This window comes from Thalassophryne amazonica, chromosome 11, assembly GCF_902500255.1.
Source record: "Thalassophryne amazonica chromosome 11, fThaAma1.1, whole genome shotgun sequence".
In the NCBI taxonomy this organism is placed as follows: Eukaryota; Metazoa; Chordata; class Actinopteri; order Batrachoidiformes; family Batrachoididae; genus Thalassophryne; species Thalassophryne amazonica.
In genome coordinates this window covers 79,843,244-79,861,255 of record NC_047113.1, presented here as the reverse complement: position 1 = coordinate 79,861,255, position 18,012 = coordinate 79,843,244, and the positions used below count along the sequence as shown (strand labels likewise).

Below are 18,012 nucleotides of genomic sequence, written 5' to 3'. Positions count from 1 at the left end.
CGTGTGGGAGATGTTTCATAAATTCAAATACAAGTCCGATAGTTTATTTTTTGATAACTGGTTCAGGCTGTTTGGTTCTGCTGACGCATGCTTGCACGTGAAAACCAGCACGTGAAAACCAGAATACAGCAGGGCTGCATGCTAACGGGTCAAAACCTGCAGTGTGGTGCCCCCTCAGGCCACTGCTGCAGAATTATTATAATGAGATGAATTATTGAGCTTATTGTATGAAACGTCGGAAGCCGCTTTGTTTGTCCTCGTTCGTGTTCAAACCCGCAGAAGAAGAAGAAAGGGAGTGTGGGTGGGGGGCGTAATGTGGAACCTGGCGTTCTGCAGGTCCCACCTCCGCGGAAACACTGACCTCCTCAACGTGTGAACACATGTTGGCGTGGAACAGATAAAGGCCTGCATGTCTTTGGAGGCTTTCAAGGGGGGAGGATTGTAGTGGCATCAGGTTTCTGCACGCTAACCTCAAAACTCGCCCTGTTTGTGTCCCACAGGCTTCAAGTTAAAGCACTTCCTGCGACACAATGAGACGCTGACCACCTTTCTGCTCCAGAACGCCTCCTTCCCCGAACATGCCGTGGAGCAGATTGTGAACGCCCGCGTGCACTTGGACAAGGTGAGGACACGCTGTGGACGAGCTCGTTTAGGACATCGGGAAGCCCGCTGGCAGAAACAAGCCTCCTTGTGCAGAAATCAAGGCTTTTTAAAAAAATTGATCTTTATCTGATTAATTAAACTTGGGTCACAACAACGTCACTTTGTCTCAGTTCTTCTTTGTGTTTCAGTGTCACTCGAGCAGAAACTAAAGGACACGCCTCAAAACTAAGAATTTCCAAATGAAAATTCACTTAAGAATCTGTAAAAATGTCCATTTGTCCATCGGGAGCCATGCGTCTGTGTGTCATGTGATTGTGCTGTCACTGTTTTCCCGCCCACTCTCAGGTTCTCCTCAAAGGTTTCGGCACCCACCTGAGAGACATGTGTCCCCAGAAAGGAGGTCAGCACAACCTGGAGGACTTTGTTGGCATTGTGGATCCTCAAGTTTCGGCTCTGGTCCAGGAAGTCATCTGTCAGGCTCCACCCACTTGGCTTGACCACGCAGAGCAGCACTTCTTGAGCAACCTGGACTTCTTCAAACCAATACAGGTAAAGAAATCAGACCCCAAACCGCCTTCTTCAGAGGTCAGAGGTCAGGAAGCCATTGGATGTAGTTGAAGACTGAATGACGTTTCCTCAGACTGACACGTGACCAGCAAAAGTCCCAAAACCTCAAGATTCATCGTGATACCGAGCACCAGCATTTTATAATGTGCAATTTGCTTCTTTTTAATAATTAATCAGATAGTTTTTTTGTCAAAACCAGAGGATTTTAGGGTGACTGTATAGTTTTTGACTCTGCTCTTTAGTGACAGTTCACAGTTTAAGGGTCTTTTTACGTCGACTTGTCAGTTTATTAAGGAGGGAAATCAGACTGAGTTACCTTTTAAAGTGATGGCTCGGGCCAGTTTTCACTGTTTCTGAAGGAAGTCAACACTGATGTTGCTTTAATTAAACAGTTTAGGAGCTGTTGTACTTGTCAGGAGAAATTCTGTCCTGGCAAACTTTTGTATCATAAAACTCAAGAACCACAATACTTTCAAAATCGAAATGTTTATACACTAACTCTGAGGAGTCAAAGCTTTGCGTGCCAGAAAAATCATGCATTTCTGACATTTATAAATACACTTTTTTACTGAACTTTTGGGTTTCGAGTAGGAAATGTACCAGAAGCCCTGAAATGCTCACATCGCCCTCTAGATGGTGACAAAAGCTGCTTCATGACTTTGGGACTGTGTCCATCTAGCATTTTTTTTTCTTAATGGCAGGAAAGTGCTGAGTGGGGGGGGGGGGTGCGCTCCTCCTGGTGATCAAAAAATACTTGCTCACAGCAAGAATCAAGCGTCCGTCCAATCTGCTGCCTGTTGTGGCAGATCAGCAAAAATAAACCCCTCCTCCTGTTTGCATGTAAACAACAAAAACAAAACAAAAAAATCCTGCAGTGGACAAAGAAGATGACAGTGCTTCTCTGAATTGAGAGATTTTCCTCTCTCTCTCTCTCTCTCTCACACACACACACACACACATACACCAAATAGTGGTCCACTCTGAAAAATGATGCCGGCCGTGGTGTTTTGTTTTGTTTTGTTTTTTTCTGGCGGCGCTTGCGTGTGGCCACATGTGCTCTGTTCTCATTAAGAGCAACTGAAAAAAGAAAAGTGACAAAAGAATGGTATATGAACGAAAAAAAAATCATAAAAATGGTAAAACATTGAGAATGAATACATGTTTAATTATGGACAGATGGAATGTCCACAGAGATGTTAATCTGGTGCTGCAGTGATTAAAGGAGGAGACACAATAAATGTTGCTGCCTGTTGGTTGTGACCAAAAATAATAAAACCACACAAATTACACAAATGCAGGTGAGGTCTTAGATTAAGCTCTTAAAGACTTAATGTCTGTTTTGTGAGCGAGATGTGCTGAACTTTGTTTTTTTTTGGCGCTTTGTTCACATCCAGGTTACTTGAACTTGAGAAGTGGTTTGGCAGGTTCAGTTTCGGTGCGGCTGAACTATGATTACGGCTCAGTCAGGATCGATCAGATATCACAGATCAGCTGAAGCCACCTCAAGGGGCGTTGTGTAACCGCAGCCTTAGTTTGTCCCGCTGCTAACAATGATTTGATTGACGGCGTGAAAACGCCTTTCCCCATTCACTAACTGATACTCTGTGAAGGTGGAGGGTTCGGAGGCGGCCTGTCGCTGCATGTCCCCCAACGCCGCCTCCTCCTCCTCCTGTACAGCTTCTCACTACATGTAGCCTGGAGACGCGTTTGAAAGCAAGCTCACGTCAGCGCTGCCAGCAGTGGGACCTCAGTTTTTTGTTCCAACAGAAATTACAGCCTGCTGTGTGCACAAGAAAACCCTCCGGATCCCGTGGCTCCTCCCCTGTTTCAGGCTGCTTCACCTTCTCCACACAGTCAGTCAGTCAGTCAGTACATGGAAGCTGCTCTCAGATCAGTTCTTTGACTGGTCAGAAGAACTGATAGAATGTGTGTCTGTGGCTGCAAACTAAAGTTCTTTTTCTCTCACAGAGGGACATGAGGTCTGATCCTGAAGCCGTCAAACGAGTCATCAAAGCCACCAACAACCTCCTGGAAAGTCTGGGCTTACTGGCAGTCGAGGTGTGACACACAGTTGATCCTTTGATCAGTTTATTACTTCCACCAGCTGACAGGGACGGAGGTCATATGATCAACCCGTCTGTGTAACGGCAAACAAACTATCTCACGAAGATCAGGTTGTAGTTAAATTTTATGTTGATGTGGATTTGTTTTTGTTTTTTTGGTGAAGATCAGAATCTGCCAATCTATTTTATCTATTTTTTATTATTAAACTGGGAAATTCTATGACAGAGGTCTCAAACTGGTACCAAAAAGGGCAGAGAGGGTGCAGGTTTTCTTTGCAACCACCCACTCCACCAGGTGGTTTCACTGATTAGCTGATTCCATCTACTCAAAGTGATGTTAACCAGTGCAATCACCTGATGGAGTGGGTGGTTGCAAAGAAAACCTGCACCCTCTCCCCCCTTTCTGGTACCAGTTTTAGACCTCTGTTCCATGGTAATGGAATTACAACTACTTTTTTATTTCTGCTGCTCATTCCGGTCTGGGTCACAGTGGCAGCAGACCAAACAGCTCGTTCCATACTTCCCTATCCTCGGCCAAGTGCTGTTACTCTTCACGGGGATCCTGAGGCGTTCCCAAGACAGCTGGAAGATATAATCCCTCCAGCCTGTCCTGAGTCTTTCCTAGGGTTTCCTTCCACTTGGATGTGCCTGGAACACCTCCCTCGGGAGATGACCACCAGGGAGCATACTCACCATTGGTCATTTAAACATTTGCTCTGATTGTAATTCCATTACCGTAGACTGCGTGCGTCCATTAAAACGTCGACTTTATTGCTGTTAAGCTTTTTAAGGGGCATAATTACATGTTTTCATCACGCCATCAGATTTCAGTGGTTTACATCTGTCTCCTCAAACAACATGAAAAGTTCCAGCAAATAATAGAATTATTATTGTATACTTGCTTGTCGTACTGAGAATCCTTTTAAGATGATTCCTAAGTCAGGTTCCTTCTCCGGAAACCACCTCAAATGGATTCTCGGTACCACGAACAACTGTATATAACACAAAAACTCAAGAAGTTTGGGTCCACATGGACCTTACACCACTAGGTCCCAAGTTTGTTCTGAAGGTCCGATATTTTATCTTCCTGCAGGTGGAGGTTGTTGAGTTTGTTGGGTTGCTGTGCAGGATCTTTTGGGTCTCTGTGTTTTCCTGGTGGAGTTGCTCGCAGCGGAACAAAGAGTTCCACATTTCTGAGTGATACAGCAGGTTTTTTTTAAATTTACGAGATAAAAAACAGGACTGAAAAAAACAACAAAGTGATAATTTCCTGCTGCGGCGTTCAGCCTGGCAGCTATTGTTGGTCATCACTGATGAAGCTGCAGAGACCTTCAGTATGATCACCAATCAATGTGATTGATTTATTTGTTGCTGAGATAACTGTCTGATTGTCTTTTCTGGACTTTATGTCCTCAGACTTTGTTTTTCTGAAGCCTCTGTGAGGTTTTTTTTCATGTGACAGAATGAGGACAGAGAGGTGATTCCTGGAATGGACTGGGGACAGGTTGTGGTCAAACTGGGAGTAAAATGATGGAAGACTGTGGCAGGATTCAAGTGCAGACTGGAGATAAAGTCTGGACAGATTGCTGACCCTGCCTTGGACAGGGGCCTGCTGACCTGACTGGGGACACCATGTGAGCAAACTGGAGGTAGACTGGGAATTGATTGGGGAGTAGTGTTCTAACCAGCAACTAAGTGCAAGTTGCACAAGTCTGATGTTGTGAGGGTCCGTGTTTACATGGAACTGGGCGTTGGGTCAGATTCTGGAAAACATTAGCTGCTTTTCTTGGTGAGAAAACCTTTACGGAACCATTTCACAGATGATGCTGTGATGTTTGTGGAGTCAGTGGATCCTCTGATTACAGCACATGAGAACCTGAGTGTCTTGGTTTTTGACTGTCCTGGATCCAGACCAAGATACAGGCTTTCAGTGGCTTCCTGGACTCAGCCATTAGATGTGTCTCTGTATGTGGTGAAAGCATTGAACTTGTGGAGACATTCACTGATGTCAGCAGAGATGTTCATGTCTCTGAGTTCTCGGCCTTTCAGATCCAGAAACGACTGGGAAGAGCTTATGGAGCCCGGAGGTCAAAGGTCAGAGACATTTGGTGATCCTGATGTCTTTGCAGGAGAATGAAGGTCCAAATATTTTGGGTCTTGGGGCCTCATGTGCAAAGACTTGCGTTGACTTTCTACTAAAACTTGGCGTACGTCAAAACCCTGAAGCAGGCGTAAGCACAGATATATTCAGATATATGAGGTCTATTAGATAAGAAACCGACACTTTTATTTATTTTTTTAACTATATGGATTTGAATGACGTGCGATTACACCAATCATGCTTGAACCCTCGTGCGCATGCGTGAGGTTTTTCACGCGTGTCGGTGATGTCATTTCCCTGTGGACAGGCCTTGAGTGAGATGTGGTCCAGCCCTCTCGGCTGAATTCCTTTGTTTCACACGCTGCTCGAGACGGCGCGCGTTGCTTTATCAAAATTTTTTCTGGACCTGTGAGGAATATCCGAGTGGACACTATTCGAGAAATTAAGCTGGTTTTCGGTGAAAAGTTTAACGGCTGATGAGAGATTATGGGGTGTTTCTGTCGCTGTAAGGACTTCCCACGGAGCGGGATGTCGCGCAGCGCTTCCAGGCGCCGTCATCGGCCTGTTTCGACCTGAAAACATCCTAATTTAAGGCTTAATTCACCCAGGACGTCGTGAGAGAACAGAGAAGATTCAGAAGAGGCCGGCATGAGGACTTTATGCGGACATTCCACTGTTTAAGGACATTTTTTAATGAAAGACGTGCGCGCAAATTCGCCGAGTCGTTTCCGTGATGACTCGGCGAATCTGTGTGCGCCGCGACAGGAAAAACACCTCCGTGTTGAAAACCATTTGTAAAATTCAGGCGGCTTTTGATGGCTTTCAACAAGTGAGTAACTGAGAAATTGTTTAACAGCTTGGGCATGTTCCAACTTGCCCATTAAGGTTTCCAACGGAGGTGTTTTTCCTGTCGCGACCCCCCCGCGGTCGGGTCCGGCCCGACATGCGACTCTGCCCGCACGTTCTTTCATTACAAAATGTCCGTTAACAATGGAATGTCCGAATAAACTCCTCATGCCGACTTCTTCTGAAAGTTCTCTGTTCTCTGACGACTTACTGGGTCAACAGAGCCTGAAATGTGGAAGTTTTCAACTTGAAACGGCGAGACGCTGCCGCCTCGAAGCGCAGATCGCCGTCAGGCGCCGTGGGCCGTCCTTAAAGCGACACTACCAGACCAAAATCTCTCATCAGCCATTAAAATTTTTACCGAAAACCAGCTGAATTTATCGAATGGTGTCCACTCAGTTGTGCCTTACAGTTTTGAAAAAGTTTTGATCAAACAAAGCAGCAGTCTCTGAGCCATTCTTAAACAATGAAAAAATCGACGAGAGGGTGGGCCACTCCTCACTCAAAGACTGCCCACAGGCGAATGACGTAACCGACAGGTGTGAAAAAACTCTTGCATGCCCACGAGGGTTCAAGCATGTCTGATGTAATCACACGTGATTCAAATCCATATGGTTTTTGAAAAAAATAATAAGGTCAGATACTTTTCTAACAGACCTCGTATCTAAGTGTGCGTAGGCGTGAATCCACGCACGTTCGGTTTGTAGATCCCATTGAATGTGGAATTTAGCACACATCCACACGCAATAAACTCCTCCCTTGCCACGCCTCTATCTGAATATGCAAATGTATTCAAATAGTTTGGTTGTGTCGTCCTGACGGCACCATAAGTGTGGAGTGTTGCGTCTTTGATAACGTCTGCCATCGTCTCTGTTGTTGTGTGTAAAAATGAAAGAGCTTTCAGAGACAACGTGCAAAAGCAACGAAAGCTGTGGTTAGATCGCTGTCTCTCAGCTCGCTGTCATGCAAAACAGAAATTAAATAAGTATGTTTGTGTCTGTAAATGCTGAACTGAGCTGCACACACGCACTGAAATAAAAAGATATTAGGTGCACGGCGGCTGACAGTGTGTGACAATAACATGACAGATGCTTTTATTGACAAATACTGAACACAGTCGGTGGCTTGTTAAGAAGCTCATCTCTAGGTCCAGCATCAAGAAAAAGAAAACATATTTGAATGTGCACACGTCCAAATGGTTTTCGTTAGGAACAATTACATGGATTAATTACTTAACCACCAAGTAGCCCCCCATCGCGCACCATGCAGCCTCCAGCCTGATGTCCATTTGTGCATCACATATGATTTGAACGTTGATGGAATGAAAATGTTTCCTATTTACAAAAATAAAATCATCATGTGATGGCGCCTTTATAGCAATGTGTGTGCAGTCAATAGCTCAGATTACATTCAGGAAACCGGCTTTTGTTACAAAATGTGCTGTAATGTTGGAATGTAATGTACCTGGATGAGATTCGGATGATTGCACTCCACACAGCTGGCATGGCTTGGCTCAAGGTTGACTGGCACACTCCTGATCGATCGCCCAGCTCATACTGGAATGCCCCTGATGCCAGGATGCCCAGCATGGTCAGCACCTGTGTGGGCACAGACAACCCCTGGCTCCTCGCGGTATTGCGCTCTGGGCCAGCCACAGTTCTGTGCGCAACTCCAGTGACAGTGGCCTTGGTAATCAAAATCGGTTTATGATCCAATTATTGTAATTTGGAAGTAAATCCTCGTATTCCCTGAATACTCGCTCACATCGTATTGCACCATTTACAAGGTCCTCTAACAACGCTAACGCAGCCACTGTTAGTGACATTTTATGCATCACTTTACACATGTTTTTATATCTACACATATTAGGCCTGATCAAAATGTCAAATGTTACAAATTCTTTTGGGCCACATGTTGTTCTTGTTCCACTAATAAAATAAAAGATCTGTGCCCAATTTGATTGTAATCGGACATTGTTTAGGGGTCCCCCACAAAGCAGCAATTTTCCCCAAATAAGCAATGTATTAATCCAGTAATTCCAGTAGTGTTCTCCTCTGGGTGACCAATCAACCGCCACTTTTTGCAATTAGAAGCCATTGCAAGTACCTGTGTAAAAAAAAAAAAAAAAAAAAAAAAAAAAAAAAAATAGCATCAGAGTCTTCTCTCGTTAGGGTGACGTTGCCTTGCCAGCGGAGGGAGGGACCTCTAAATCTTATCTGATTGAGTTCAGATTTGGTCTGCACCTATAAAACCCCAACAACATGTGGCTTGAAGTCTCTCACAACTTTTATTTCTTCACTATATAACATGAACAGCCCTAACCCATATAACTGCAAACACGTGGGTGTGTTAATTGTTCATCAGTGTGTCTCTGATGTGCACATCACTCTGATGACTTCATGTTTTCACACTATTAGCGGTTCCCTGCATCACCTCTATGTGTCGGCAGAGGAACAACAGCTGTAGATACATACGTACACCCGCCAGGGTTTTTACATGATGCACCACACAACCACACATTTCCACTGTCATTTCACTTTTGATACATTTGAACGTTGACATGGAGGTGGACATACGCCAGGGTTCTGTGCGTAAGTACGCTTTGCACATGAGGCCCCTGGTGCTTCCTCTCTTATTGTCTGATTGTCAGACTTGGACTCTAACCAGTGACCTAAGGTGAGGACTGGATGTCTTTGGGATCACATTGGCCACAACATTGTTGATAGACTCGGATCTGGTCGATGCTGCAGCAGACAGCATCGATCGAGTCGGTGATGCTGTCACTGACTCGATCGATGTTGATAAAGATAGAGATAAAGATAGAAATAAAGATAAAAATACACCTGATAAATCTGCTGTATTTTTATCTTTCATCATCACGGCGTGCCCCCTCCACCGTCCGGGGTGGGGGCACGCCGTGATGCTCAGCGCCGGCGTGCCCCCTCCCCGGATGGACTGGCGATCGCAGTGCTCCACACGGTGTGACGTTTTTCTGGCTGCTCCTCCTTGAGTACACGGGCTGTGGTCACCACCAAAGATGAAACAAAAAATGCAGAGATCATCCTCTGATCATCGGCCTTCTTGTAACACTTGTGTTTTGTCACAGTTTGTGTCATCTGGATGGAAACGCAATAAAATAAAGTTGTTTATGTGACATTTCCCCACAAAAATGGGTTTGCACACAGTCAGATTCCCACAAAGTGTCATGCTAAAACATTGCAAGATGATGCCACAGTATAACGGAGCCGTTATTCAATTGTCTGGGGAGACCCCTGAGGAGTAAATACAGACAAAACAATTAAAAAAATATATAAAACATAAAAAAACTATTGTCTTTACTTATGTAACCACAAGAAAATTAAATGCTGTAATTTTACTTCTATTTTGGCAGTAAAATTGCACATAAATTATGACCAAGGATAAACGCAACAGAGCTTCCAAAAAAAAAAAAAAAGAAGTCAAGTGTGGTTTAAACCGGGGACAGTATTTTTTGGGGGGAGGGAGAAGCAGCTTCAGCTGAGTTGTTGTTGTGTAACTGAGTGCGTTTGTATCAGTGAATCATGATGAGAGTAAAGTTCAGTTTAACAAGATCAGTTTACTCAGACTGACCCTGTTTGTTGCCCCCTGAGATTTCCAGGTCTAAAAACGCTTGAACACTGCTGAGAGACTCACGTGTCCACTGTACCACACACACGCATGCGCGCACACAGAACGGCTCATTACAAGAGTTATGTCTTTGCGCTGATAGTTTTGTAGATCTGCTTGAGAGTTTAATGGATTCAGCTTCAAGGCATTCCTCAAAATTCTACACACAATACCCCATAATGACAATGTGAATTTTTTTTTTTTTTTTTGCAAATTTATTAAAATTTTAAAAAGTAAGAAATCACATGTACATAGGCATTCACATTCTTTGCCTTGAAGCTCAAAATTGAGCTCAGGTGCCTCCTGTTTGCACTGATCATCCTTGAGATGTTTCTACAGTTTAATTGGAGTCCACCTGGGGTAAATTCAGTTGATTGGACAGGATTAGGAAAGACACACACCTGTCTACCTATAAGGTGCCACAGTTGACAGTCACAGCACAAACCAAGCATGAAGTCAGACGAATTGTCTGCAGACCTCTGAGACAGGATTGTGTCGAGGCACAAATCTGGGGAAGGGTACAGAAACATTTCTGCTACTTTGAAGGTCCCAATGAGCACAGTGGCCTCCATCATCTGTAAATGGAAGAAGTTCAGATCCACCAGGACTCTTCCTAGAGCTGGCCCGACTGAAGTTTTTGGTGTGCATGCCAGGCGTCATGTTTGGAGGAAACCAGGCACCATCCCTACAGTGAAGCATGGTGGTGGCAGCATCATGCTGTGGGGATGTTTTTCAGCAGCAGGAACTGGGAGACTAGTCAGGATTGAGGGAAAGATGAATGCAACAATGTACAGAGACATCTTGGATGAAAACCTGCTCCAAAGTGCTCTTGACCGCAGACTGGGGTGACGGTTCATCTTTCACCAGGACAATGACCCTAAGCACACAGTCAAGACATCAAAGGAGTGGCTTCAGGACAACTGTGTGAATGTCCTTGAGTGACCCAGCCAGAGCCCAGACCTGAATCCGATTGAATATCTCTGGAGAGATCTGAAAATGGCTGTGCACCGACGCTCCCCATCCAACTTGATGGAGCTTAGAGGTGCTGCAAAGAGGAATGGACAAAACTGTCCAAAGATAGGTGCACCAAGCTTGTGGCATCAACAAAGTATTGAACAAAGACTGTGAATGCTTATGTACATCGGATTTCTTAGTTCTTTATTTTTAATAAATTTACTAAATTTTCCAAATAACCTTTTTCATGTTGTCATTATGGGGTGTTGTGAGTAGAATTTTGAGGGTAAAAAATGAATTTCATCCATTTTGAAATAAGGCTGTAACATAACAAAATGGGTAAAAAGTGAGGCGCTGTGAATACTTTCTGGATGCACTGTACACGACATTTGAACAGATCCTTGTCCTTTGATTGGTGTATTATATATCATATACGAAGTCCCGCAGGTGCTACCTTGTTTTCACTGGGGGTCACCACAGCAAAACCACGGTGAGTCTACATGTTCATTTGGTTTTATGCTGGATGCCCTTTCTGACGCAAATTTGTCAGATGGGGTGGGGTTTGAACCAGGAACCTTCTGCACTGAAACCAAGTGCACGAACCACTATTGGTCCCATTGAAGAAGCACCTCTGCAGTTTTAAGTCAAATATCAGTAAAATAAATCCATTAAATTTTAGGTGTCATATAAAACAAATAATGCATGTTTTCCATTTCTTTGTTTACTATCACAAACTCGATGGGTTTCTGAATATCTGGGTGAAAATCCTAAACTACATTTGTCTTTCCTCCAGTTGGCCAGTATGAAGAGTTGGATCGACCTGCGTAACGAGATCATCTTCCTGACGCAGAACGCCACATCGTCGCCCAGCGTTCTGTACCAGGCTGTCTCCAGGATTGTGTGTGGTCACCCTGAAGGAGGTGGACTCCAGATTAAATCCCTAAACTGGTATGAGGACAGCAACTACAAGGCACTGTTTGGAAACTACAACAGCAGTGAGGATGAGACGCTTTCTCTCTATGACAACACGTCCAGTGAGTCTTTGTCTTCTAACACGTTGATGTTGATTCCTGGTGGTCAGAGAATAATTGGGATTCACTTTTGTTCTCAGCTCCATATTGCAACGGCCTGGTGAAGAGCATGGACTCTAACCCCTTGTCCAGGATGATCTGGCAGGCTGCTAAACCTCTGCTGATGGGAAAGATCCTGTACACTCCCCACACGCCCGCCACACAGAAGGTCATCCACGAGGTATGAGCGCTCTGCTGGAAACACTAAGTCTTAAAATGTTTAAGAACCCAGGAAAGGAGCCTGGAGCTGTAGCTGGATCCAGGTCTGCATCAGTCAGTAAGGTTAAGAATGCTAGAATCTGTACCCGAATTCATATTAAATTGACTGCTGGAGGTTGGAAGATGCTGTGTTGAAGTATCGGGTTACCACAGTGTGCCACCTGCACAGTCTATATCTATATCTGTATGCTATATTCAGGTAAATCGAACGTTCCAGGAGCTTGGGGTTTTCAGGGACCTGGGTGACATGTGGGAAGAGATGAGACCCAAAGTCTGGAACTTCATGGAAAACAGTGAGAAGATGGATCTCATCAGGGTAAGCAACGCCTCAAAACACTTCTCTAAAGGCCCTGTCACACTTTGACGATTTAGCCTGCGTATGCTGACAGCCCTGTTTCCACCGAGTGGTTCGGGTCAGTACTGCACAGTGTGGTGCAGGTCAGAAACAGAGTAATTTAACATAATTTTTTAATTTTAATTTTTATCTTGGTGGACCATTTTCACTGTGTACAGAATGCTGATGAGTTGACTGGCTATGGTAAACGCTGCCGTGAATTAATGGAGGCCTGTGACGCTTTAAACTTTTAAAGCGCAGGTCGCTTTCTGATCAGGTCATCACAGACCTGAATAATGAAACACTAATGATTTAAACTTTTAAAGCGCCAGTCAACTATGATCAGACCTTGTGTGATCTGTCAGTATGGTGATCATACCAAGAGCAATGGCGCTTTGAAAGTTTAAAGAGTCACAGCGCTTCATTCAGCTCTAATCAGACTTCATCAATCAGGTTGTCTGATGACCACACCGACAGTGACACTGCTTTAAAAGTTTAAATCATCACAACGCTTCTGTGTGTTCAGGGCGCGACACCGGCATCCTCTGAGAAATGCACCTGCAGCAGAGAAACCACCGAGGGACTTGCTTTAAAGCCACAACAAGGAACTAAAGTATTTTCAGACGTTGTTTTCCAAAATCAGGACCTTTATGTGGATACGTGTTCATCAGGCTGTGATGATGGATCGGACTGAAACGAACAGGTCATACTTATTTAGTCCGTGTGTGACTGAAACGGTCTGTTCACATGAGGACTGCAGCTTTCAGCCAATCAGTGGACAGCATTAATGGACGTATTTAGACTTATTAGTAAATTACAAGAAACGTGTGTCAACAGTCACATAACGTACCTACAACTTGTGTCCAGCATGTGCGAGACGCATGAGTCACGCGCTGGCACTCGTTGAAAATTTTCAGCATGTCCAAAATTTTTCAAGGAGCTCAGCATATTAGGATGTGTATCAGCGAGCTTCAACGTGCTTTTAACTTATAAATAAAACTTACCCTTAAGTAATACATTAAGGCTTAGTTTTTTATGTTTTTTTTATTGTTTTTTATGTTTACTTGTTTACTTATGTCAGCGTTTTTTAATACGGCTGGCATACAGTAGCTAAATCGTTATGGTGTGACAGGACCTTTAGTGCATGAGCTCCAAGCCCATCTTGACGTAATTGGTACCACTTACAGGGACTAAACCACACTTACAGTCCAGCCTCATAAAATGTACTGTGGTCATCCAGGGTGGTAGTTATAGCTATTACAGAGAGGTCAAAATGAAAAAAAGCTCCACTCATATTGTGAAGTATTCCACATTATTGGTCTGATCATAAATATTCCAAAAAGGTATAGTGTGGACTATCTGTGACTGAATGTTGTGGAGTTATGAGGTAAAAACAGCAAAATTGGTGACGGAAGTCAATTTCAGTTTGTACAGAGGTCAAAAGTTAAAATTGCTCCAATTATGGTAAGAAGCGATGTCAATTATTGGTTGAGCTAATAGGATTAATAAATGAAATAGTTGTTGTAACTGCATTGAATGTTTGGTCTCCAAAGTAAAGGTCAAAGAGGGACGACGTCCATTGGATCCCATAACATGTGACATATGTTACCTTGTCACCGTTTCTGCTGTTTTTAACCCCCTAACTCCAGAACATGCAGTTATACTAGATAGTCCAAACTATACCTTTTTGGAATCTGTGAATGTCACATGACATAGAATCCACCAATCAAATGACAAGGATTCAATTCAATTCAATTTTATTTATATAGCGCCAAATCACAACAAACAGTTGCCCCAAGGCGCTTTATATTGTAAGGCAAGGCCATACAATAATTACGTAAAAACCCCAACGGTCAAAACGACCCCCTGTGAGCAAGCACTTGGCAACATTGAGAAGGAAAAACTCCCTTTTAACAGGAAGAAACCTCCAGCAGAACCAGGCTCAGGGAGGGGCAGTCTTCTGCTGGGACTGGTTGGGGCTGAGGGAGAGAACCAGGAAAAAGACATGCTGTGGAGGGGAGCAGAGATCAATCACTAATGATTAAATGCAGAGTGGTGCATACAGAGCAAAAAGAGAAAGGAAACACTCAGTGCATCATGGGAACCCCCCAGCAGTCTAAGTCTATAGCAGCATAACTAAGGGATGGTTCAGGGTCACCTGATCCAGCCCTAACTATAAGCTTTAGCAAAAAGTAAAGTTTTAAGCCTAATCTTAAAAGTAGAGAGGGTGTCTGTCTCCCTGATCTGAATTGGGAGCTGGTTCCACAGGAGAGGAGCCTGAAAGCTGAAGGCTCTGCCTCCCATTCTACTCTTACAAACCCTAGGAACTACAAGTAAGCCTGCAGTCTGAGAGCGAAGCGCTCTATTGGGGTGATATGGTACTATGAGGTCCCTAAGATAAGACGATAAGGATGAACAGTTGTATGCAAATTTTGGGTACCCCTGATAATTTTCATGATTTTCCTTTTATAAATCATTGGTTGTCTGGATCAGAAATTTCAATTAAATATATCATATAGAAGATGAACACACTGATATTTGAGAAGTGAAATGACATTTATAGTATTTACAGAAAGTGTGCAATAATTATCTAAACAAAATTGGGCAGGTGCATAAATTTGGGCACCCTTGTCATTTTATTGATTTGAATACATTTAGCACTAATTATTGGAACACAAAATTGGTTTGGTAAGCTCATTGACCCTTAACCTCCTTACACCGGTGAATCCAGTAATGAGAAAGGGTATTTAAGGTGGCCATTCGCAAATGTTTCTCCTCTTTGCATCTCTTCTAATGAGTGGCAACATGGGCGTCTCTAAACAACTCTCAAATGACCTGAAAACAAAGACTGTTCAACATCATGGTTTAGGGGAAGGATACAAAAAGCTATCTCAGAAATTTCAGCTGTCAGTTTCCACTGTGAGGAACATAGTGAGGAAATGGAAGACCACAGGCACAGTACTAGTTAAGGCCCGAAGTGGCAGGCCAAGAAAAATCTCAGATAAGCCGAAGCGATGGATGGTGAGAACAGTCAAAGTCAACCCACAGACCTGCTCCAAAGACCTACAACATGATCTTGTTGCACATAGTGTCTGTGCATCATTCAACTATATAGCACACTTTGCACAAAGAGATGCTGTATGATGCTGTAATGCTGAGGAAGCCTTTTCTGTGTACACGGCACAAACAGAGTCGCTTGAGGTATGCTAAAGCACATTTGGACAAGCCGGCTTCATTTTGGAATAAGGTGTTGTGGACTGATGAAACTAAAATTGAATTATTTGGATATAACAAGGGGCAGTATGCATGGCTGAAAAAGAATACAGCGTTCCAAGAAAAACACTTGCTACCTACAGTAAAATTTGGAGGTGGTTCCATCATGCTGTGTGGTTGTGTGGCCAGTGCAGGTACTAGGAATCTTGTTAAAGTTGAAGGTCACATAGATTCCAGTCAATATCAGCAGATTCTTGAGAACAATGTTCATGAATCAGTGACAAAGTTGAAGTTGCGCCCGGGCTGGATCTTTCAACAAGACAATGACCCTAAACACTGTTCAAAATCTACTAAGACATTCATGCAGAGGAACAAGTACAACGTTCTGAAATGGCCATCTCAGTCCCCAGACCTGAAGATTATTGAAAATCTGTGGTGTGATTTTAAGCAGGCTGTCCATGCTCAGAAACCAACAAACCTGAGATGTTTTGTAAAGAAGAATGGTCCAAAATACTAATACTAATCCTAATTTTGTTTAAATAATTATTGCACACTTTCTGTAAATCCTATGAACTTCATTTCACTTCTCAAATATCACCGTGTTTGTCTGCTATGTGATATATTTAATTGAAATTTCTTATCCAGACAAGCAATGATTTATAAAGGAAAATCATGAAAATTATCAGGGGTGCCCAAACTTTTACATACAAGTGTATTCAGGCGTCATATAAGGTGGTATTCTTTTCAATATGATGAAAGCATTTATAAATGTTGACACCTACCTGGCTTCAGCGGCCACCCTGGGTTGGCCACCACGCTGAGGCTGCATTGTAAATGTTGTTTAGGCCTCTTAACTGGTACCAAAGATCTGCTGCTTGGCCTGTGGAGTGTTTGCTACTGTTTAAGCCATGTTCCCTGCTTGTGCCACTGGTGCTGCTAGCGGTACTGCTAACAACAGCAGATGGACTGCAGTCCTGTCATCTGGTGCAGATGCTCAGAGTACTTTACAGTGATGAATCACATTCACCCATTCACTCACTGTCAGCGCTCAGCTGCACACCTCAGGACATTCCGCTTGTATTTTGGTGTTCTGGTTTGAATCATTAACATTAACCAGCTGTCAAACTTACAGATGCTGCTCAAGAACAACATCACCGCCAGTTTATTCAGTGTTCAGCTGGCCGGCACGGACTGGACAGTCGCTGATATTTCCAACTTCCTGTCAAAGACGTCAGAGGAACAGTGGTCTCCAGATGGCACCATCACCTGGAGGGACGTTTTTAATGAGACCGACCAAGCCATCATGGGCATCTCTCGCTTCATGGAGGTGAGTGGACCAGCATCCTTTGAATGAATGATCTGGCTGTCAGCAGTAGGCGGAGCCTGTCACATGTCCCAACCTGTCGGTGTGTGAACAGTGTGTCAACCTGGACAAGCTGGAGCCGGTGTCCACAGAGGAGCGACTGGTCAACCAGTCCATGGTGCTTCTGGAGGACAGGAAGTTCTGGGCAGGGATTGTTTTCCCAGACGTCACCCCAAACTCCACCAAGCTGCCCAACAAGCTCAACTACAAGATCCGAATGGACATCGACAACGTGGAGCGGACCAACAAGATCAAAGATGCGTAAGGACACTGAAAACATTTCTGTCTCTGAACCCTACAGACCCGGAAGGTTACTCCAAAGAAAACCGGATCTATACTGAGACATTTATGTGTTTGAACACATCTTTTTTTTTCAAATTTGTAGATTCAAACCTGATTTTGTCAAACCCAGTTTTTTTTTGTTGTTTTTACTAGTTGGGGAGATGGGTAGCAGGGGTGGTGGCCAAGTGGTTAGTGCGCTTGGTTTCAGTGCAGAAGGTTCCCGGTTCAAATCCCACCCCTGCCACATTTCTCCATGTGAAGTGGAGTTGGGTCAGAAAGGGCATCCGGCGTAAAACCTGTGCCAATTCAACATGCAGATCCACCTTGGATTTGCTGTGGCGACCCCGAGTGCAAACAAGGGAGCAGCCGAAGGGAGTTACTTACTAGTTGGGGAGATCCTGCAACCTGTATACTGAAAAATGTTATTATTTATTATTATTATTTTCATTATTATAACTGCTTATATTGGGTTTCCCAGGAATTAATACACTAAACAAATTGACCTCCAACAATAAAATTACACAACAGCACAAAAAATCCCAAATTAAAGAGCTGATTAAAAAAAAAAAAATTTTACTGTTTCCAAGCTGTGGACCAATAATCTGTTTATCTGCATCAAATAACATCAATATGTTTCCCAACACAAGTTAATTTCAATGTCTTGCTTATTTTTGGAACTTAAAAGTCCTTATGGTACACACCACACGAGCTGAGGGCTTCCTGCATAAATCCACTGTTCAGTTCTCCATCCG

General features: G+C 43.7%; 1 protein-coding gene across 1 annotated transcript in view; it reads left to right on the top strand.

Moving 5' to 3' along the window:
* abca1b (ATP-binding cassette, sub-family A (ABC1), member 1B) overlaps positions 1-18,012 on the top strand; it is a 90,863-nt gene that overhangs the window by 19,943 nt on the left and 52,908 nt on the right. Inside the window, exons 6-13 of the mRNA XM_034182266.1 lie at positions 501-622; positions 949-1,152; positions 3,139-3,228; positions 11,573-11,813; positions 11,891-12,030; positions 12,268-12,384; positions 16,748-16,942; positions 17,034-17,239. Coding sequence (XP_034038157.1) covers positions 501-622; positions 949-1,152; positions 3,139-3,228; positions 11,573-11,813; positions 11,891-12,030; positions 12,268-12,384; positions 16,748-16,942; positions 17,034-17,239 — 1,315 coding nt within the window. The remainder of the gene's footprint in view (positions 1-500; positions 623-948; positions 1,153-3,138; positions 3,229-11,572; positions 11,814-11,890; positions 12,031-12,267; positions 12,385-16,747; positions 16,943-17,033; positions 17,240-18,012) is intronic.